Source organism: Marmota marmota, unplaced genomic scaffold, assembly GCF_001458135.2.
Source record: "Marmota marmota marmota unplaced genomic scaffold, marMar, whole genome shotgun sequence".
NCBI lineage: Eukaryota > Metazoa > Chordata > Mammalia > Rodentia > Sciuridae > Marmota > Marmota marmota.
In genome coordinates, this window is record NW_026000174.1 from 43393756 (window position 1) to 43417843 (window position 24088).

General features: G+C 32.6%; 1 protein-coding gene, 1 long non-coding RNA gene and 1 other non-coding gene across 3 annotated transcripts in view; 1 reads left to right on the forward strand and 2 right to left on the reverse strand.

The window, feature by feature from the left end:
* Nucleotides 1-199: 199 nt before the first annotated feature.
* Nucleotides 200-24088, reverse strand: part of Ccdc73 (coiled-coil domain containing 73) — a 123519-nt gene continuing 99630 nt past the window's right edge. The window contains exons 12-17 of the mRNA XM_015504950.2: nucleotides 23643-23753; nucleotides 20934-21068; nucleotides 10448-10631; nucleotides 7839-9344; nucleotides 5241-5374; nucleotides 200-603 (exon numbers count right to left, since the gene is read on the reverse strand). Of these exons, the coding sequence (XP_015360436.2) occupies nucleotides 394-603; nucleotides 5241-5374; nucleotides 7839-9344; nucleotides 10448-10631; nucleotides 20934-21068; nucleotides 23643-23753 (2280 nt within the window). The 3' untranslated portion in view covers nucleotides 200-393. The remainder of the gene's footprint in view (nucleotides 604-5240; nucleotides 5375-7838; nucleotides 9345-10447; nucleotides 10632-20933; nucleotides 21069-23642; nucleotides 23754-24088) is intronic.
* On the forward strand, nucleotides 380-14493 carry LOC125612091. The gene is made up of 3 exons (XR_007342396.1): nucleotides 380-2646; nucleotides 14166-14176; nucleotides 14482-14493. It is a non-coding gene; the product is annotated as an uncharacterized LOC125612091 (long non-coding RNA).
* On the reverse strand, nucleotides 12697-12802 carry LOC125612218. Its single transcript, XR_007342552.1, has one exon. It is a non-coding gene; the product is annotated as a U6 spliceosomal RNA (small nuclear RNA).

Here is a 24088-nt window from a genome sequence, read left to right on the forward strand (position 1 = left end):
CATTTATTGTCTCAATTCTAAAGAAAAATGACAAACCCAGAGGATAGAAAGTAACACATTATAAAGGGTCACTTTGTTTTTTATATATAATGACCTAAGTTCTGTAAGGAAGAATACTAAAGGAACAAGCAGCACTTTGAAAGAAATACATAGAGAAGGGAAGACAAAAGTTTGAAGTTAAAGTTAATTGGGTGCTTAAGAGCAAACTGCAAAATAAAGGCAGCTATCTTAAATGGTGTATTTGCAGAACCAGATAACATACAATTTTAATAACGACAGAAACAAAGTTGGAAGACAACTGTAAAGCTTTAGGTGTAAGTTATTTTATTCTGGTAATTAACCGTGCCAGTGTTCCAGTTTCATTTCACTACTTAAAGTATCTGTTAACTTCACTTAATCTATCTTTTCAAACATCTCTTCAGCTTTTCTTTTTTTGAATTGGTTGCCATTTTCTAAGCTTAAAAACTTTTCAGTTATCTGATTTGTCATGAGGCTCTTCCAGTTGTCGATACCAGAAAGGGCAGCCAGATCAGGAGCATCTTTGACCTTGATTGCCTGAAAATGGCTTTGTAGCACAGTGGAAAGCAGAGGCTTTGCTTTGACCTAGGAAAGATAAGTCTGTTTTACCATTTAAATTTTACAAATGACTTTTTATAAAGAATCCTTTTAGCCTCTGCAATTACATTAGATGATAAAAGCCAAGGTTTTCATGCTGATTTACAATTACTTTAATAATATTGGTACAATACAATATATAGTACCTCTTCAAAATATAAGATATTCCAAGGATACCACAATTATTTTCTAAAAGGTCTTGAGTTTATGGTGGAAGGTATTTTAAAAAATTATGAGGTAAAAATTAGTTTGATCTTCTATATCCTTTTCAAATGTCTTTCATCAAAGCTAGCAGAAAATAAAAATTCAGACAGAAACAACCTATAAAAACTGCCTTTTCATGTTTCCTCTCATGCTTCAGTGTACTATTGTTGAAGAAACAGGAAAGAGGAATGAGGTATTTTTGAAGTTGGCATGTCTCCAGGACATGCCATATTTATACTGTGTTTAAAAAATAACTTTTGTTTTAAAGATTTTTTTCCCCCTGATAAAATACTGGATGTTCAGAAAATGGACAAAAGTATTTAAAAAAAAAACAAAAAACTTAAAATCATTAATCCATTGCCCAAAGAAACCTGTCAATACTTGGGTATTGTTTATGCCGTTCTTTTTTCTGGTTTTAGCATATTGATTGTTCTGTAGAATTTTCTATTTTGCTTTTCTTCTGTGAGCAGTTTTCTGGGTCTTAAATTTTTCATGAATAACTCTTTAAGTGGCTGCAAAATAGTCCCTGTACAATTCTTCAATTGAATGTTTACATTATTTGCAGTTTATGCCTCTTAAAAATAAGATTGAGGTAATTTCATGGAAAAGAATCTTTGGTCTTCACATACATTACTAGATAAAATCTTCTATTCAAAGGGAATATTAAATGGCTTTAAGATAATAGTTACTGTGTTATTTTGTTATTATCAGGGAAATAATGAGTATTTTAGAAATATGAGTTAACATTCAAATCACCTAAGAGCCCAATCACCATTACATATTTTGATGTAAATGTACTGATCTTTTTAGACTTAGATCATATTTTTATCAGTTTACATAGCTGTGTTGAAAAGCATTTTATCATCTCCTGTTCTTTTTTTTTTCTTTTTTAAAGAGAATTTTTTAATATTTAATATTTATTTTTCAGTTTTTCGGTGGACACATCTTTATTTTATTTTTATGTGGTGCTGAGGATCGAACCCAGCGCCTTGCGCATGCCAGACGAGTGCGTTACCACTTGAGCCACATCCCCAGCCCTCCTCCTGTTCTTTAAAGTCTTTTAAGAAGATGTTTCTGTCCCATTGTTCCATATTTAATCCATTTTTGGACACTGAAACTGTAGATCAGGCTATAATTAGTATCATTTGTTCATAAATTCTTATCAAAAATCTGAGTATTGCTTTACATTAAAATCTTTTCCAGGGCTGGGGTTGAGGCTCAGTGGTAGGGTGCTTGCCTAGAACGCATGAGGCATTGGGTTCGATCCCCAGCACCACATATAAATAAATAAAATAAAGGTCCATTCACAACTAAAAGATTAAAAAAAAAAAAGTTATTGTGTCCATCTACAACTGAAAATTTTTTTTAAAAAACCTTTTTTCAGTTTTATTGGTAAAAGTGGCATTAACATCATTTTCATTGTGAAATATTTTTTACATGAGCTTAAATGTTAGAATTTAACCACCATTCCCTAAGAGAGTGCTCTGTTTGGCTCCCTGAAAAATTCTACCAGTCCCCTCTAAGCCTTGCCTCTGATTTTGGGGTTGATACTTTTGTATTTGTCTAATTGCTAATGTTCTTTGAAAAGGGTCAAGGTCACTAAGAGACCATAGACAAGTCATTCCAATTTTTATGGTCCTCAGTTTTCTCATCAGTTTCTTTTACCTCCCAGATGCTATTACTGGAAAGAATGAGTAGTATGGAATAAACATGTTCATAGATGAGTATATTTCTGATAATGGTCTGATAATATGTGTTCAGTATACTTCCATCAGATCAAAATGGATTCTAAGTGACCCATATGATAGACAAGATAAGGAAAGATAGGTAAAATCTAAATCTAATCTTGAAGTAAAATGATTGTTGAGCTGTGTGATTAAATGGCCCAAAATGCTTGGTACTTTTGGCATCTGGAGCACAAATTAGCGATTTCTCCAAATCCTGATTCTTTTATTACTTTTTATCTTGATGATAATGGAAAGGAAGGACAGATCTGTTTTTAGCAACCCTCTTGGTGGGAGGGGTAAGAACAGGGATTGGCTCTACAGGAACAAAATACAGATTAAGGTTTTTTGCACTTAGCCTGTCCTATATAGCATAAGAGGTTTCTACCGCCAACTGCAATAATTTTAGTTCCACATGTTGGCACATTTCTTTGCTCTTTCCCTTCTTTTTTAGCAATTTATTACCTCCTACCCTTAACATTTCCCCTAGCTTGGTACTAGTCCTTTTATTTCAGCCTCAGAATTGAATGAATAAAATATATAGCTCTGAATCCTCTCTCCATCCTCATTCCTGGATGTGATAAAGATTATAGCACACTACCAACCTAAATCCAAGAATAAGAACAAAAAAATTGTATCTTTTCAAGTTGCTCTAAAGCCATATGGAAAAGTGGATTCGCTCCTAAATTTAACAAAATTGGTATGAAGAGTGTATAAAAATGTTAAAACATAAAAATTGTTTTCCTTTTCTGGCTATAAATACAAAATTCATTTGTGTTCATTTACAATAGATTTGGCAAACTTTTTCCCTGCCAAGAATCAGATAATATATATTTTGAGCTTTGTAGACTTTTCACAACTGCCTAATCCTGTCATTGCAGTGCAGAAGCAGCATATGTAAAGGAATGGGTGTAGCTTTGCTGTACTGTTTTAACTTACTAGGAAGATTTACTTTGATTTTGTCCCATGTTACATGTGCTGAGAATTGAACCCAGTGCCTCACACATGTTAGGCAAGTGCTTAGAGCACTGAGCCACAACTCCAGCTCCATGTACCAGTATTTTTGAGAAGAAATTTTTCTATTATGAAAGTTGAAAAAGTGTAATTCAACATTTGATTAAGAGCCAAGACATCTAGCATAGATTCACTGCAGATAATGTCTCAATGACCTTGGAAAATAATTTTACTTTTTATATCACTGTTTCCTCATCTGCAAAATAGAAAAAAGAATGTATTTACCTTACAGGATGTTGTGGGAATGTTTCTTTCAAAAGGTTATAAATTCTACAAATGTAAATTTTTAAAAATAACATTAATTGCAGGAAGAAAACTAGGAATTAGACACAAAGAACTTCCGTATTAGGTTACTTATAAAAATGGACTTTGAAGGAAATTGTGAATTTTTCATCATCCCCTAAGATGTTTGAAGGTAGAATGTGGGTTTTTTTTTTTAATATTTATTTTTTAGTTATAGGTAGACACAATATCTTTGTTTTTATTTTTTTATGAGGTGCTGAGGATTGAACCTGGTGCCTCACGCATGGTAGGTGAGCGCTCTACCTCTGAGCCACAACCCCAGCCCATATTGTGGTTTTGATCTAATTAGCAACAGGGTATCTAGCTTTGCTCTCTAGCTTCCTTTTTGCTTTAACTCTGACTTATCCAATTGACCAAGACCAGAACCTAGGTTTTCCAGTGCCAGATTTACTGATCTCTGTTATAAATACATACTTGTACACACCAACCTGAAATTAGACTGCTGTTTTCCAGTTTCTAAAATGTGAAAAGTTGAAATGCATTCTGCTGTCATATATAACTAATTAGGAAGAAAAAGGACAGATCTGATTTTTTGTTTCAGCTCTGCCAAAGAAGAATTATGCTATCTCATTTGAGGTTCTCCAATTAATAAAGTACATTGTTAAAAGTTGTTACTTATTAAGGATGTGTTAGTGCTATGGTTTTTTTGTACATGCTAAAGAGAAAGCTGTCTCTCAAATATAAAATATACAGTAACTTTAAAATCTCATTGTGCAGTTGGTTGTTTATAAATAACATTTTAGATCATCTTTGTCAGTTGTACTTGTCTTTTAAGACTTGAACAGTACAGACTTTTTGCTAAAGTTCTGCACAAGATATAGAACTTAATAAATTTAACCAAATAACCTGTCAGCTGTAGTTAGTTGCTTTTCTTTATGACAAATGGACTCCTGGGAACCATATGAGCTGTACAAATAACTTCAGTATATAGATTCATACTTACTATCATCACATTATGGATATTTTATACTTTTACACTGTATTCTATTTTTTTCTGTTTCCAAAGATAATATAAACTAAACAAGGCATTATTAAAAACTAGACTTGCTTAGCTTATTTTTAAGAGTCTTTATTATAAAACTTAAACACTAAAATGTCACTATTTCTAAACTTAAGTGACTAAAAAGTAGAAGTACATAGTATGATGCCTCATCCTCTCCTTCCCCAAACAGGCTGGATTGTATCTATTTGATTTATACACTGTGACTTTTTCCTGCTGTTTTCTATCAACCTTAATTGTGAAAAATGGTGCCATGTTGCCCTCTTGATATTATTTTGGAGATCAGTTAGGTCTTAAAGCATCCAGATGCATACAGTTCTACACATATCTGTAGAATTAGCTCACTAAGGTCTGCTCGGCAATATTTTTAATTGACTTACATGTTCTGTGGGAAAAGAGGAATCATAAAAAGTCTTTGCAGTTGCATTCCTCTCTTCACTGGGCTCTCCCTTGGGATCTGGATGGATACTCCAGTTATTCAAAGTGTCAGCAACTCTGTTAATGGTGGTAGTATCTGATTGACAAAGAGGAAATGGCAACAACTGAATTTTATTCTCTAGGCACTCATTTTAGTGACTGAACTTTCTCTCTCATCCTGTGCTTTTGTATTTAAAAAGCAACAATTTCTCTTTACTATGAATCTTATAGTTTTCCTAGACTTTCCTCTTACACTAAGCATTTCATTTCACAAAACAAGATTTTATTATTGCTCCTTTATAAAACCTAATCACTATAATTTCACATAAAAAATAAGGTGGTATAAATACCTTCTAAAATAAAACAACTTCTAAAATGCTAGCTTCCCTTCCCCCATTACTACGTTGCCCACACACACATAAACATTTATAAAATGACCATTTTAAGTTTGAACAAGCTCAGTGCCAGATTGATAAACTAATTTGAAGAAACTGGTTGTAGTAACAAGCCCTCAAAAAGGCTATTTAAAAAAGAGATCGATGGGCTTTAATACACAGGTTAAATAAATCAACAGTAAAAATTAGAAGAGAACAGTATTTAATGAGTATTTTACAAGTTCAATTTCTACAGAATGCTAGACATTTCTCCTTAATATCTAATATAACTGAAATGTAACTTAAGAGGAAAGAACCTCTGAAAAAATAGAAAGTGTTACATCAGACCCTAAAGCAGCAATTGACTAACTCAATAGAATATGAAGTAAACTTTTATTATATTAAAAAAATGACAGTTTGGGAAATGAGGTTATATAGTATTTTGGTGTTTTCTGTTTTCCTCTACATTCCTTCCTACTGGTGCTAGTAAAGGTGTGATTATTTTGGTTTTAATCCCCAAATATTATTTAAATTTTTTTCTCAGTTTGCTTTGTAAAAGAAACCTGTTTAATCTGAGACCATAAAAAGCAGGATTTCCTTGTAATATACATTTCTTTAATGGGTCTAAATGTACATTGTTAAACCCAGTTTTCTGTGTGCTGCTGCATGCTTGTAATCAAGAGGCCAAGGCGGGAGGATTGCAAGTTCAAGGCCAGCCGGGGCAATTTAGCAAGACTCCATCTCAAAATATAAATTAAAAAGGGATGGGGATAGGGACTGAGGTTGTGGCTCAGAGGTATTGTGCTCACCTAGCATGTGCGAGGCCCTGGGTTCTATCCTCAGCACCACATAAAAATAAATAAAATAAAGGTATTGTGTTCAACTACAAATAAAAAAATATTTAAAAAAGACAAAAAGGGATGGGGATATAGCTCAATAGTAAAGTGCCCCTGGGTTCAACCCCAGTACCAAAAACAAACAAGCAAAACTTATAGAATTTCTTTTTTTTAACACTCTTGACAACTTTATGAGATAGCTATTAGCAAACATTTTTTCTCATAATTACAAATTATTGCTTTTATCTTCAATTTATTTAAATTTGAACATAACAGGTACATAAGTGTTTATATACTACCTATTCTTAGCATGTTTTTAAATATTAAAACTATGAAAAACACATTGATTATGTGAACCTCAATGTACCTACAACCAACTTCAACATCAATATTAAGTAATGTAAGTTCATCTAACAGCTCCCTCCTACTTTTTTCCTAGAGTATTTTAAAGCAAAACTTGGACACCATGTCACTTCATGTGCTTATTTTTAGGAATAAAACAGCCCCTCTGCTCTGAAAGGTGTTTAAATTTGAACATAACAGGTACATAAGTGTTTAAAGAGTGACTGATAGCAATAATATAAACTGTGATGCTTCACTTGCTTATAAAATGAGAAGAACAAAATGAATTTGTGGTGGTGCTAAAGGAACAGATATTAGAAAAACTGAAGGAAAGGAGAAAACTAGGAGATGAAACTGACATAGAAATTATAATGTGGTTTTGAGGGAAAGAAGTTTTTAAAATTTTTTATTGGTGCATAATAATTATGAATAATAACCGGATTCATTATGACATTCATACATGCACATAACTTCAATTTGGTCAATTTAATTCCCCAGTACCTCTGCTTGCCCTCCTTCCCACTGATTCCCTTCCTCTACACTACTGGTCTCTCTTCTATTCTCATGAGATCCCTTTTCTTGGGAAGGAAATCTTTAAGGATGCTGAGAGTATAGAGAGAAAAGGAGTAAACATGCACATTGTCAGAACCCTTAGTCACTAAATTCATTTGCTCTAAAAAGTAAAAAATCAGATTAGGTAGTTATTCCTAATTTAAAATTAATGACTCAGAACTGTTGGTTGTTTTTGCTTTTCTTGATAATGGTAGGAAAAAAAAAACTTTAAAAAAATTTCCAAATGTGATTGTACATTAATAATACTGTACAAGGTTAAAAGAAGCCCACTTACATTTAAATAAAATCTTTCCTGCTTTTACATATCTATGTGTTTGCAGTATATTAGCTTAGGGGCAAAATCATTTTCATTGAACACAGTCTTTTTAGAGACTTAATAAAGAATAATAATTAGTAAAACAAATTTGGGGAATTAAAATATAACCTATTTTCTTACCCGGTCCAATATCCTTTCTGTCATCATCCATACCAGCTTTTTCACAAATGGTCATTGAAACTCTCGTTTTATTTTCTGTTGGACCTACTGGTCTCTCTTTCAGCAACAAAGGAATGCTAGAAGTTGAAGTGTTCACTGTTTGACTCTCAGTTTGATTTACTTTTGACCAAGGATCAGGGTCTAAAAAATTCGTGTACACTGGAGTTTTCTCAGTTTTTTTATCTGAAGTGAAAAGATCAAAGGTTGACCTTCCACTTCTGTTTACTAAATCACCAGATGGCTTTATGTGAAATGAATCTGATTCTTCCAGCTGACCTTCACTGTACATTTTTCCTGAAACTATGCCATTTAATGACTCTTTTTTCTCTGTGTTATTTAACAACATATGCTGTGTTTCGTTCACATTTACAAAAAAGAAGAGGTCATTTTTTGTGACTTCAGTTATCTGATTCTCATCAATCTGACTCTCAATGGAAAACTGTATTTCTTTGGAAGTTTTCATATGAACATCAGTTTTGAAATCTTTAGCTTGTGAAGTATGACTATTCTCATCATTAACCTGAAGATGGGAAATGGTGATATTGTTTTCTAAATATCCCAAACAGTTCTTAAATTGATGATTTTTCATATCATTCATATTTTTCCACACAACTCTTTCTCCGGGGATTGAGCTGAATTTCTCCAATGTAGGTGTAATATTAATACTGTTATCTGTATTCTTAAGTGCTTTCACATTATCACCGAAGGCAGCAGATGAAATGAGATGGTTGATTACTACATCACAGGGAGGAATAAGTTCAGTTTTCTCTGAAGTATCTTGACATATTTGCTGAATATTTGAAGTTTGTTTAAAAGGTAATATGCTGTATTCACTTTTTTTATTGAATAGTTGTATTTGTTTTATTTTACACTGTTTATCATCTAATATAATATGACTTGAATCCTGTGAACTATACTTCTCACACTGACCAGGAATCATTTTTATATCTGGAGATGAATCTAAATCTGTTTTGGTTTGGGCGCTATTAATAATTTCCTTCCCTGTAGCATTTTCTTGAGTCTCCAGGTGCAATCTGAATTGTTGTTCAAATGGTTTATGTTCAGAAACTTCTTTATTATTCCTATTGCAAGCTGTCTCATTTACAACACTGTTAAACGAGGCTCTGTTATTTTCAATTTCCAGATGTATATCTGTGTGATGAAGATCTAATCCTTCCATTCTTTCTAAGGGTATTTTTTTGGTTTCTGTTGATAGATCCACCACTAAAAGTGGATTATTTTGTGCTTTAAATTCTGTACATTCATTGTCTTTTTCCACGACTACCTTGTATTTTATTTCTGCAGTAACTGATTCTCTACAGTGAGTAACATTCACAGTTTGTTTTTGACTAATTACATCTTTATCTAGGTAGAGGGCTTTGCTTAGGGAGATTTCACTTTGATTTTCATCCTGAGAGACAGTAGTATCAATTTCATTCTTGACACTTTTTTCAAAAAGCTGTAAACCTGTCATGATGAAGACACAGTTAAATTTTATTTTATATACTAATGCTTTTATAAAACATGTATCACCAGTATTTGTAAAAACATTTATCCTTATTTTACTGACCAATAATTACACAAACATAACAATGTCAATTTTACATAAATATTGAGTTCTCTTTAGTATAACAAGCATATATTTAGATGCTACCTATTCAACTTTTCTCTATTGAATTTTTATTATATAACAGCAAAAGTATTTTTTTAAAGAAAGGGGAAGTAAGCTGGGGTGCTACAACATGGTTTTTTTTTATATCTCTTATCTATTGTTGTTTGGACACATAACACAATCTTATAAACACAGAGCTGATAAAAATTAATCTATTCTGATAGGTTACACTCTAATTTCTACTATACCCAGTCCAGCAATTGTGCAGAAGAAACTGCCTTCTTTGAATCTAACAACTGTCACTTTTTTATTCACTACCCTATAAATATTTTTAAATTCTGGAAGAGTTCTGAGCAAATGAATAGGATATCTACTTGACCAAGACATTAATTTTATTCCTCTGTGTTCTAACCATAGATAACAAATCTTAAGTATAGATAAAATAATCTAGAATTAAATTTAAGGTCTTGAAGGGCCTTTTTAGTCCATTCTTTCTCCAACATCTCCACCAAGTGGTTGTTCACCTTCAATCAGTACCATCTTTAAACAACTATTTTCAAAATGGAAGCATTAGTAAATAATTTCAATAAAGAGGGTCATTTGAATTAAGAAAAGTGCACTAGTCATTCATCAGAAAGCTATTGGTGACCCAGAGAACATTCTCAAAGAAATGAAGGCAAAATAAGAATGCAAAAATAGGTCAAGGAATAAGAAATGAGGAGAGGCAGAAATAGTACCCTTTCCCAAAACTATTGATAAATATTGACTGTTTGAAGGTTGCTTGTTTTCTTGACATATGCAAATGAAAAGACTATCCTATGTGGTCCTCAAAGCAAAGACTATAATCAATATTCCCTCAAATTCCATAGAGGGCCCTGCATGGTGCTTTAGCAGTTCCTTTGTGGAGGGGAGGGAATCTCAATACACAAGTTAGAATTAACCTTAATTTTATGGTTACCTTCTGTGATGATTTCTTCTATAGGTAGGTCTTTCTTTTCCTCCTCTTCTCTATCTTCAACATCTGAATAAAAACTCTTAGTATTTTCTTCCATTATTTCTTGCCCAGAATTGTATTTCTGTATGATGGCATTTTCTGATTTTTTAGTTCTTTCACTGTTTTCATTATTTATTTCTGGAACATTCTATTGTAAAATGAAAGAGAGTCCTTCAATGTAAAAAAAAATTGTTAAAAAGTATAAAACAATTGGGCAAATTTTGTTGAGAGAAGAGGAATCTGTATTTCAACTCAACTATTCATCAATTTCTATTTGAAAACCAGACAAACTTACTTTATACTATTTAAACAAAAAACCCTTAAACATGTTGCGTGCTAAGGAGTTCCAACCTTACCAGGAAGACACGGAGAAGTCACTGAAGAACTTTTAAGCAAGGAGTGAATAACATGATCTGATCAGAAAGAGCACTCTGGCTGCAATGTAAGAATGGATTAATATCCCCAAACTTCATTAACTAAAACCAGCCACGAGAATGTTTATAACTCAGTGAGTATACCAAAATATTTCCTATGATACACTGATGTTTTCTATGCTACTTTATTTTTAGCACAAACCACTAGTCAATTTTTCATGAATCACTGATAGGTTGCACCTAGAAATCTGAGAAACAATAAAAGGGAGACAGTACCTGAGGCAGAGAGATGCATCGGAGAGTGCCATAGTAGTCTAGGTGATACCAGTATAGAGGAAGAGTGATCAATAGTCTCTTAAATCATTATAAACTAACAGCAATAAGATTTGGTCAACATTTAAATGTGAGGATTGAGAGAGAAGTTAAATTACTCAAAAAGTTTACATTGTGTAACTAAGTGACTGGGATGTCAGTCACTGAGCTACTAGAAAGCAGGAGTAGCAGATCTGATGAAAATACAAATTCAGTTTGAACCTGTTTAATTTGAAGAGTTAGTAATACAATTACAGTGGTGATGTGAAATTAATATTAGATTATGAATGTGAACTTAAGAGATAAAAATGACCTGCAGATGTAGATCTGAAAATTAACAGCAGGTGCACAGCAATTGAAGATGGGGGTATTTTGAGGGGCGAATAAAAAGGACAAAGGATAAAATGCTGATGAAGGGGCTAGGGTTGTAGCTCAGAGGTAGAGCGCTTGCCTAGCACATGTGAGGCGCAGGGTTCGATCCTTAGCACCACATAAAAATAAATAAATAAAATAAAGGTATTGTGTCCAACTACAATTAAAAAAAATATTTTTTAAATATTGCTGATGAAGTCTTCCAAGGGAAAGACAGAAGAAGAGACTCTTACAAAGGAAATTGAGAAAAATATTATGGTAGTTACCAGAAACAGTGTGGTTGGATAAATATGGGTGCACATCCTGGTTTTCATATATATTAGTTTTGAGATCCTAGAAGGAAACTTGTAGTGGTTATGAATAAACAAAATTTGGTACACCCATACAGTGGAGTACTATTCTACCATAAAAGGAGTGAAGTTCTAATACAGGCTACCAAAGGATGAAGCTTGAAAACATTATGCCGATTGAAATGAGCTAGAACAAGAAGATAAATACTATATAAACACTATATGATTCTACTTACATAAAATATACAGAATAGGCAAATTAGAGTCAGAAAGTAGATGAGAGAGTACCAAAAATGGGGTGAGGGGAGCATGGGGATTTATTGTTTAATGGTTACAAAATTTCTGTTTGAAGTGATGAAAATGTTTTGGAAGTAAGACAGCAATGATGGTTGCATAACATTGCAAATGTAATTAATGCCACTGAATTTTAAGTTTAAGTGTAGCCACTTTAAAATGGCACACTTTGTATTATATATTTTACCACAACAAAAGAAACTGATAAATAAAAAGGACTACAAAATATCACAAAAATATTATCTTAATTTTTAAAGTATCTTATATGAATATTTGTGTGTTTATTTCTATATGAACACATGTATAGAAAAATTCTTGGAAGGTTCATCTATCAAAACTTCAGCAATTATTATTTCTGGAGGTGATATTATGAATGACCTTCATTTTCATATTTTATTTTTTAGTTTGTTCTAATTAGTTACACATGACAGTAGAATCATTTTGACACATCAGACATAAGTGGAGTATAACTTCTCATTTGTCTGGTTGAACATGATATAGAGTTACACAAGTCATGTAATCGTATGCACAAAGGGTAATAATGTCTGATTCATTCTACTAACATTCCTACAAACACATGGAATGCTTCATGAATTTGCATGCCATCCTTGTGCAAGGCCATGCAAATCTTTTCTGTAACATTCCAATTTTAGTATATGTGCTGCTGAAGGGAGCACTCATTTTCATATTCTAAAATTTCTACATTGTCTACATTTCTTAAAATGAAAACATTACTTAAGATCTGATAAAAGAGCTATTTTCAATTTGAAAGTAAATGGATGCTGAAAGATTTATTTATGAATGAAAGTTTGTATTCATTTCTATAAACAATCAGATGGTATAAGAATTTCTTGCCAGGCTGGGGTTGTAGCTCAGTGGTAGAGCACTTGCCTTACATGCATGAGGCACTGGGTTCAATCCTCAGCACCACATAAAAATAAAGAAAGAAAGATATTGTGTCCATCTACAACTAAAAAAAATATATATTAAAAAAAGAATTACTTGCCATTCACCACTCTCAACCTGTATTTATGAATATTAAAATATTATCTTAATATTAAAATATTATCTTCTACTGTCATGTATAACTAATTAGAACAAATTTTAAAAATAATGATTCAGAGAAAGATAATATCTCTCTCTGGAGCCAGGAATAGTGGCACGCACCTATAATCCCAGTTACTTGAGAGGCTAAGATAGGGGGATAGCAAATACAAGGCCAGCCTTAGTAGCTTAGCGAAATCCTGTCTCAAACTAAAAATAAAAAGGGCTGGGGTCTGGCCCAGCGGCAGAGTGCTTGCCTAGCACATGCAGGGTTCTGGGTTCAGTCCTGAATGCTGCCAAAACAAATCTGCCTGCACTATTGCAGTGTTCTCCAACTTGCCACATCTTTAGTCTCATCTCATTCTAGTCTCTCCATATATATCATCACTAAAATCATCTTTCAAAACAGTAAATCTGATCACTTTACTCCTCTGCTTAAAACCCAAAAAAAGAGGTAAGAACAAACTTCTACGAATGGACTGTTCAGCTCTCTTTAGTCTGCTTTCTGCCTGTCTTTAAAGATTTTGTTCGTTAGCTTTCCATCACTGTGACAAAACACCTGAGAAAATTAACTTAAAGGATGAAAGATTTATTTTGGCTCCTGGTCTCAGAGGTTGCAGTCCCTGATTATGTGGCCCCATCACTAGAGCCCTGTATTAGGGCAGACTGTCATGATGGGGAACACACAGCAGAACAGAACTACTCACCTCATGGCAGCTGGTAAGGAGCGATGGGAAAAGGGATGAGGATAAGAAGGAAAGAGAGGCAGGGGACAAGACACAGACTTCAAGGATGAACCCTAGTAGCCCATCTCCTCCCATTCTGCCCACTTTCTAAAGTCTCCACACTTCTCAACAGCACCACCAGGTGGGTATCAAGCCTTCAACACATAAGCCTTTGGAGGACATTCCAGATCCAAATTTTAACAAAGATGAACCCTATCATTCTTCAAGTTTACTTCCTAGGGATATTTTTTACATTACAGCCCCGGGGGAGGGAGAGGGTAGGTATAAATCAAGATAGTCTTGCTTATTTGAGAAGAGAGATCCCAGAGATCAGAGTTAGGAGAAGCTGAGGTGGCCTCAATTTGTGAGGCAAAGTACTCAAGGTGAGGAAACTATGAAGAAAAAGAGCTGTAGAAAACTGCACAGTCTGTCGAAAAATTAAAGATACCCAAAATAAGAATCAAATGGAAATTCTGGAGATGATATGTATAGTATCTGAAATAAAAAGTTATTAGACTTAGTAGCAGCTTAGGCATTTTAGAAAGAAAAGTGGACTTCAAGACCCAATAATGAACAATACAGACTAGTGTAGAGAAAGAAAAAAGACTGAAAAAATTTTGCAGTAGAGCTTCAGTAATCTGTGGGACAACCTCAAGCAGTCTAACATGTGTACCTGAAATTCCACAAAAGAAGAGGGGGACAGAAAGAAATAACTGAGAAACAATGACCCCGAATCCTCCAAATTTGACGAAAACTATACCTTGAATTTACAGATACAAGAAATTCAGTAAGTCTCAAATAAGACATATACAAAGATCATGCCAAGGTATATCAAAATTAAATTGTTTAAAAATGGTCATGAAGGAGTAATCTTAAAGGCACCCAGAAGTAAAAGACACTTATAAAGAGAGGGTATAAATACAAGAGTTGTCCCAGTCTTCCTTCCAGAAGCAATACAAGCAAATAAACAAATTTGAATCTTCTATTATTAATTAACAAGAGAAAAAAACCTGTCTACCTAGAATTTTATATTCCATGAAAATATATATCATTTACAATTAAGGAAAAATAGGCACTTTTTTCAGAGAAACAAAATTTGAATTCCTTAACAGCAAATATGTACAAGAAGAAACATTAAAGTTCTTCAGGTTGAATGAAATATTACCTGGTAGAAAACTGGGTCCACACATGGGAATGAAGAATGACAGAAATGACAAGTGTGGGAGTGCATATAAAAAACTACATATTATTTTATTTTTCCTTCTTTTTTTTTTTTTTTTTGAGTATATGTGTGGTACTGAGGATTGAACCCAGCAGCACTCTACCTCTGAGCCACATCCCTATTTCTTTATATTTTGTATTTATTGAGACAAGGTCTTACTAAGTTGCCACTGCTAGGCTTGAACTTGTGATCCTCCTGCTGATTCAGTCTCACAGGTGACTGGCATTATAGGTGTGTGCCAGGCTAATTTTTACTATTTAAAGTAAAATTCCAAAAAATAAACCAAAATTAAAAACAATATTAGGACAGGGTTTATAACAAGTAGAGTAGCCTGGTACAGGGGCACATGCCTGGAATCCCAGCAACTTTGGAGGCTGGGGCAGGAAGATGGCAACTTAGCCAGCCTCAGCAACTTAGCAAGGTCCTAAGCAACTTAGTGAGACCCTATCTCAAGATTAAAAATACAATTTAAAAGGCTGTGGATGTGACTTAGTGGTAAAGCACTCCTGGGTTAAATCCTCAGTACCAAAAGGGAGAAAAAAATAAGGAAAAAAAAGAGGGCTGGGGATGTGGCTCAAGCGGTATCATGCTTGCCTGGCATGCGTGCGGCCCAGATTTAATCCTCAGCACCACATACAAACAAAGATGTTGTGTCCGCTGAAAACTAAAAAATAAATATTAAAAAATTCTCTCTCTCTCACACTCTCTCTTTAAAAAAAAAGAAAAAATTATGTTCTGGTAATAATTTGAAGAGTAAAACGTATGATCACAATAAGACAAAAGACAGGAAGGAGAAAATGATAATATGGTATTGAAAACTTCTTACTTTACCAAAAATTGGATATAATATTACAAATTTGGCATAATATTATTTGAAAATATGCTATGATAAATTTACCTCTAGAGAAGAAGTTGACAAACTATGCCCAGAGGGTCAAATCCAACCCACTGTCTGTTTATATAAACATAAGTTTGTTGGTATATAACCATACCCACTTATAAATGTACTTAAGGCCATTCAATAATACATATTAAAGATGTGCTAAAAGAGTAAACTTTATATTATATACATTTTACCACAATAATAAAGTACAAGATGGGTGTGGTGGCAAATGCCTGTAACCCCAGTGAATTGGGAGGCTGAGGCAAGAGGTTTACAAATCCAAGGCTAGCCTCAGCCAAATAAGTGAGATCCCACCTCAAAATAAAAACTAAAAAGGAATAGGGATATAGCTCAGTGCCCTCTGGGACTTTAATGAATAATAATAATTATCATCATCATCATCATCATCATCATCATCAAACAATAGTTCTCAAAGAAAATGAAGGACTTCCTCATGTTATTACTCAATAAAAAATGTGAATATTCCTTTAAAAACAAGATGAAAAAGATATATAATGCAAACTCTAATCACAGAAAATGGGGTGACTATATTAGTATAAAAAAAAATAGACCTCAGGACAAGAAACACTAGTAGGATAGAAATGGATATTTTGGAATGACAAAATGTCAATTATCAGGAAGCCATAACAATCATAAATCTGTCATAACTATCAGGAATCATATATATAATATCAGACTTAAAACAGATGAAGCAAAAACTAACAACTGGAGGGCTAGGGTTGTGGCTCAGAGGTAGAGTGCTTGCCTAGCATGTGTGAGCCACTGGGTTCAATCCTCAGCACCACATAAAAATAAAATAAAGGTATCGTGTCCACCTACAATTAAAAAGTAAATGTTTAAAGAAAAACCTGACAACTGGAAAGAGAAAGATAAACTCATAGTTACAATCCAAAATTCAAAACTCTTCTCTCACTAATTGATAGAACAAGTACAAAAAATCAAGATAGCCAGGCATGGTGGCACACTCCTATAATCCCAGTAAATCAAGAGGCTGAGGCAGGAGGATTGCAAGTTTGAGGCCAGCTTGGCAACTTAGTAAGAATCCATCTCAAAACAAAAAATAAAAAGGACTGGAAATATAAGTGAGTGGGAGAGTGGCAGAGTGCCTCTAGGTTCAATCCCCAGTACCTTAAAAAAAAAGATAGAATATGAACAAAATTATCAACCAACTTGACCCTAATTTACAGTTATAAAACATTCCATATATCAATGGCAGAATATGTGTTTTTTCCCCTCAAGGGGTACATGAAATATTCACCAAGACGGACAATATCCTTAGCTTAAAAAATCATAATACATTTAAAATGATAAAAATCTTATATAGATTGTTCTCTGACCAGTCAAATTAAATTTGAAATTATCAGAAAAATATTTGGAAAATCTTCAAGTACTTATAAATTCCACAACATACTTCATAAAGGTCATACCTATATTCATGGGTTAAAGAATACTTCACAAGAAAATTTTTAAATATTTTGAACTGAATGAAAATGAAAATATATATTGAAATTTGTAGGATACAGCTAAAGCAGTGCTTAGAGGATATTTCATAGCTTTGAAAGTTCGTATTAGAAAAAAGAAAGGCAAAGAATCACTCTAAGTCTTAACAATAAGCAGCTAGAAAAGGAAAGCAAATTAAACTCAAAGTAAGCAGAATTAAAGAAATAAGAAAGTTAATAGCAAAATTCAATAAAATAGCAGGTAAACAAAAATGAGAGGAAAAATCAATGAAACCAAAGCCTTGCTTTTCAAAAAGATGAATAAAACTGTAAAACCTCTAACTAAACTGATCAATAAAAAAAGAGAAGACTCAAATTACTAATATCAAGAATGAGAGACATTAATGCAGATCTACAAAAGAATATAATGATAGGGAATATTATGAGTAACTCTTAGTTAATAGATTTGGCAACTTATGGAAAGGACAAACTTACTGAAAGATAAAAATTATCCAAACTATGTTGGGGGTCCCCAAGATCACTTCCAGTATTAGTGATTTACTAGGAAGACTCACAACCTTCAATATATAATATTGAAAACATATATATTTTTTCAACATATTATTCAATATATATTGTATTCATTATATATTATATTCACTATATTGTATACATATTCAATACATAGTATCTCATGGCTAAAATTATTACAACAAAAGGATAAAAAAACAAAATAGGCAAAGGAAAAGTCACATGAAGTAATAAAGTCTAGAGAAAACGAGGTACAAGCTTTCAAGAGTCATCTCCTAGTAAAGCCATAAAAGACATGCCTAATTCCTACAGCACTGAATTGTGACAACATATGTGAATCGCTATCTACCAGGGAAGCTCATTAGAGACTTAGTGCTCAAGGTGTTCTGGAAGGGCTGGTCTTACAGGGCACTCTCTACCTAGCTCATGCCAAACTCCAGACTCCAGAAAAAAAGAGATGTCCAGAAAAGGCCAGCTTTTTATACTAACAGTGAAGGCACTGTCAGCCACTCTTGTCAGGAAATGGTGAGAATGCTCTCAAAGTTTCCAAGCATCAGACAAAGGCCAACTTTTCTAAGAATAGCATTCTCAGGCCTGCGATGGTAACTCTTTCCTACATACCACCATAATAAGTAATTGATAATCTGAATAGCCCTATAAATAATTTAAATACTTAATTCATTTAAAATATTCCCACAAAGAAAAAGCCCAGATAGCTTCATTGGTGAATTCTTTTTTTTCTTTAAAGAGAGAGAGAGAGAGAGAGAGAATGAATTTTTTTTCTTTTTTTGTAGATGGTCACAACACAATGCCTTTATTTTTATGTGGTGCTGAGAATCGAACCCGAGTCCCACCCATCCTAGGGGAGCGCTCTACCACTGAGCCATAATTCCAGCCCCAATTCATTGGTGAATTCTAACAATTAATAAAGAAATGATACCAATTCTACATAAACTTTTCAAGGAAATATAGGAAGAACAGACATTTTCCAACTCAGTTTATGAAGTGGCCAGTATTACTCTTGACACAAAAACCAAATAGTAAGGAAAACAAAATAAAACTTACAGGCTAGTATTGTTTGTCAATGCTAAATCTTTAGCAAAGCATTAACAATTCAAATCCAGTCATATATAAAAAGGATAATATATTATGACTGATTGGACTTTATCCAAGATGCAAGGTTATTTTAACATTTGGAAAACAATTAAGGTAACTAATAGATAACAGAATTTTTTTTAAAAAATGATCACATTAAAAGATACAGAAGGGCTGGGGTTGTGGCTCAGAGGTAGAATGCTCGCCTAGCATGCATGAGGCACTGGGTTTGATCCTCAGCACCACATAAATGTAAAATAAAGATATTGTGTCCACCTAAACTTAAGAATAAATTTTTTTAAAAAAAAGTACAGAAAAAGCATTTGACAAATTTTTGGGGGGAGTGGGGTACTGGGGATTGAACTCAGGGGCACTCAACCAGTGAACCCCATCCACAGCCCTAATTTTGTATTTTACAGTGAGACAGGGTCTCATTGAGTTGCTTAACCCCTCACTTTTGCTGAAGCTAGCTTTGAACTCATGATCCTCCTCCTCAGCCTCTTGAGCCCAGTGCATTTGACAAAATTTTATACCTATTTATGGTAAAAATTCATTCATGACAAAAGCTCAGCAAATTAGGAATAGAAGAAAACCTTCTTAACCTGATAAAGAATATAAACAAGGGCTGGGGTTATAACTCAGTGGTAGCACACTTGCCTACCATGTGTGGGGCACTAGGTTCCATCTTCTGCACCATATAAAAATAAATAAAATAATAATAAACACCAACAATTAAAAAAAATTTTAAAAAGAATATAAACAAAAAATCCCAACAGCTATAATAATACAAAATGATGAAATATTAAATACTCTTCATCTGAGATGAGTAGGCAAGAATGCTCAGTATTGTAACTTTTATTCAACACTGTACTAGAGAGTCCTAGCTAATGAATGCTGTTGAGATAAAAAAAAAATACTACATATTATACTAAACCACTATAACAATAAATTTTAAAATGAGGTCAATGTAGAAAAATCAACTATATTTCTCTATGCAAAAAATGAACAGTTAGAAAAACAAAAATTTAAAATATAGTGTGGTAGAATCTGTGCTTAGCATGGCATGAGACACCTATGTTCCATCCCCAGCCCCAATACCCAACAGGAAAACCAAACAAAAAATACAACAGGATTCCAAAACATGAAATACTCAGATGTAAATTTAACCAAATATTTGAAAGATCTATACAATAAAAACTACAAACATTTCTGAGAGATTTTTTTAAATATTCCCCTAAATGAAAAGCAATACCATGTTTATTAACTATAAGATTCAGTATTGTTATGATGCCAATTCTTCACAAATTATAGATTTAACATAATCCCTATCAAAATCCCACAGACTTTTTAAGTCTGATTCTAAATGTGATTGAAATGTAAAAGGCCTAAAATAGCAAAAAAAAATTGAAAAAGAACAACAAAATTGAAGGACGTATACTACATTTTAAAGCAATACTAATAAAGACAATGTGGTATTGGCTTAAATACAGACATATAATTAATGAATGGAACATGATAAAGAGTCAAAAATAGACCTTTAGATATTTGATCAACTGATTCTCAAAGAAAGTACCAAGGTATAATGGTAGAAAGAACAGTCTTTTCAATAAATGTGTGTCTCCAAACAACTGGAAATCCATATCTAAAAAATGACTCTTGATATTTATATCAAGAGCCTGTCAAAATAAAAACAATTTATTCATAAAGTTGAAAAAGAATCTGCACACAAAAGTTAACTAAAAATGTACTTCAGACAACATATGTATACTCACTGAAAGCTTAAAATATAAAACAGGGAGAAAATTATCAGTGATGCAGGTTGTACTCCCCAACGTATTTTAATTTTACCTGAAACTTCTTATATTCTTCAACTTTTTTCTGACAGCATAACTTGTTGTAATGTTCTTGAAACTTAATATGAATTTCTTTAAGTGATGATAATTCATTTTTAATCTTGTTAATTTCTCCAATAAGTTCTTCAACCTATTGTAACATTTAACCAAAATGAGCAAGTATATAAACATTTTTGTCTGAAATTATTAACATAAGGTTTAGAAATAGTGAGAAATAAAAACAATCACAAAATAATCAATAATACTAAATACTAGTTATTGGAATTATGCTAACCCTTAATAAATGTAATTGCATACTCAGTAAACTCTATAAAATATTTTTATGCCAAATTTACGGGTAAAAAAATGAGAGTCTCGGGCTGGGGTTGTGGCTCAGCGGTAGAGCACTTGCCTAGCACATGTAAGGAACGGGGTTCGATTCTCGGCACGGCACCCTATATAAATCTATTTATAAGTAAAATAAAGGTCCATCAACAATTAAAAAAATATTTTTTAAAAAAATTAAGTTGTTAAGTAACTTGCTCCATATAATGCAGATATGAAATGTCAGGATTCAAATCCAAAGATAAATCTAGGTGCTGTGATCGTAACTACTACACTAAGCCACCTCTTATTACAATCGAAAATTTATAATTTTTATTTTTAAAAATTCTACAAAAGTTATATCTTTCTTGCTTTCTTAAAGTTTTCTTTTGTTGTTGCAAATTAGATATAGAGATTTTTAACTCAACCAGATGAAGAGTACTGAGCACTAATGGTACAACAGAAAATGATACTTTAGCCTGATATTTACATCCACAAACTGAACTTAAGCTGCCTATAAAATTTCATAATATTTTTCCTGGGGGAGTATTCTTTCATGGAAACCTCAAATATGAGACACAGTTCCACTGAAGAGAAAAACATAACTTTTAAAGTAAAGATAATAATTTTCTCTTAAAAACTTCTATCATAAATCTCCCAAATGCAATAGTAGTTATAGAAGCCAACAGGTATAAACTCACATTACTTTCCCTTTGCTCATCTATTTTTTAAACATCTTTTAATTGTTTTTTCAAGACTAAACTCTCCATTTGGTCTTCTATCTCCTTACTCTAGTGAATTTCTCTTCTGCCCATTCTCATGCTGTCACATTATGCCAGCATTCTCTCCTCAGTCCACAAAGGTCCTCTATTCACATTCTTAATTTTTTTTTCTCCTTGACCCCAGTTACTCTTTCTCATTTTGTAAAATGAATAACCCAGCACTGGGGATGTAGTTCAGAGATAAAGCACTTGCTTAGCATGCACAAGGCCCTGGGTTGGACACTCAGCATGCATTCATAAATAAATCATCAATCAATCATTGTTTTTCTAGGGAGAAAGTCATTGTTATAGTCTTATCAGAGAAAATGAATGTTTAAGTTTCTTAGCTCAACCAATTTCTTTTGTGGCATATTTAGCATATTTCAGTTTATATTTTTTTGCACTTCACAGTTTTCCTTATTCTGACAGTACCATTTCCATAATCTTTTAATCATTGTGGATGAGAAGAAGGTACTGGGATGCAATGGAGATTAACTGAAATTACTATGCTTATTGCTTAATGATAAATTTTATTGGTAGAGATTATTAAGCACTTTTTAGTATTCTCAAATAATTAAATATATAATACTTCTCTTAGATTTGAGAAAAGCTTATCAAAATCTTATATCAGTGATGACTTGGTTTTTCCAAACTATAAAGTAAGAAAACATGTTAGCTACAAATGAACTATATGAAGAGTTATTTGTATCATAAATCAAACAAAATCATCTACAGAAAATGCTACAAAGCTGATATTAAAATACACATTATATTACTATAACAATATTGCATGTACTTTAATTAATACAATAGTCTTAAAATATAATCATACATTTCAAAAATATCACTTCCTAAACTCGTAAGTAGTGACTTTCAATTGTTATTATTATTATTAGTTGGAGTGCTTCAGATTAAATCCAGGGCTTCATGCATGCTATAGCCCCAGCCAATTGTGTTAATTCTTTAAAAGAACTGAAGAGGCAATGAAAATTGATATTAAAATAGAATAGTCAATTTTGTGGTCCTCCAATCTTTAAAGTGAACCTTTGTATTTCACAACTTGAATTTACATCATTTATAGCATTACTTTATCTACTTCACTGAAATTAAAATAAATGCTTATAAAAATATTTATTAAAAATAGACAATTTTGGGTTAAGGAAATAATAATGTTTCAAGATGTTAATATAACAGAACTACTGCACACATGTTCTAAACATGGCTCTAATATATCTCAACAAAACTGCTGAGGAAAGTAAATAGATCATCTAACAACAGTAGATATATAAGCCTTTGTTTTAATCATTTAGTAAAATACAATGCAGTGGTTTCATGAAAAGGTAAATTTCCTTTGCCACATATGGAAGGTCATTTGATACATATTAATATATACACATATATATTTATGTATAAACACAAACATATATGTATGATCTTTTATGCATGAAAACATTACAGGAAATTTTGTTAAATTTACCTCTTAAAAAGCACTCACTTTTTGGAAAAATAAGTGCAAGAAGAAAATGTGTCTGACTTTATTCCTGTATTATTTTTGCAATATTTTCTTAGCACTAAATAGGTATTTTAAATGTCTGCAGTTATTTAAAATATTTTAATATTTTATAGTTTAATAAACCTACATGTCTCTTCCAAGTTCCTTGTGCTTTCTCATGCTCATTCTGAAGATTAAGGAACTTTTCTTCATTTTCTTTTACCTTCTCCCTTTGCAGCTCATTATCTCTTTCAAGGGTCTGCAATAAAATTAATTATCCAAAAAATAATCAATACCACATTAATGAATTTTGATGTGTTTTATGTTGCTTGGACCTTTGCTTTCAACATGCTGAAAGTGCCATACAGATCAGTGATAATGTGCTATCTCAACAATAATTTTCATAAATTAACAGAAAGGTGCTTATAGTTTAGCTAACAGGAAATAGGGGGAGGTTATGATAAAGAAATGGCTATAAAAGGGTATAAAAACATTGCCATTATTCAGTTTCACTGCATAACTTTTAATGTACTGAAAAAGTAATATAAAGTACAGCACTGAAAAGTATGAAATGTAGCATAATCCAGCCTAACA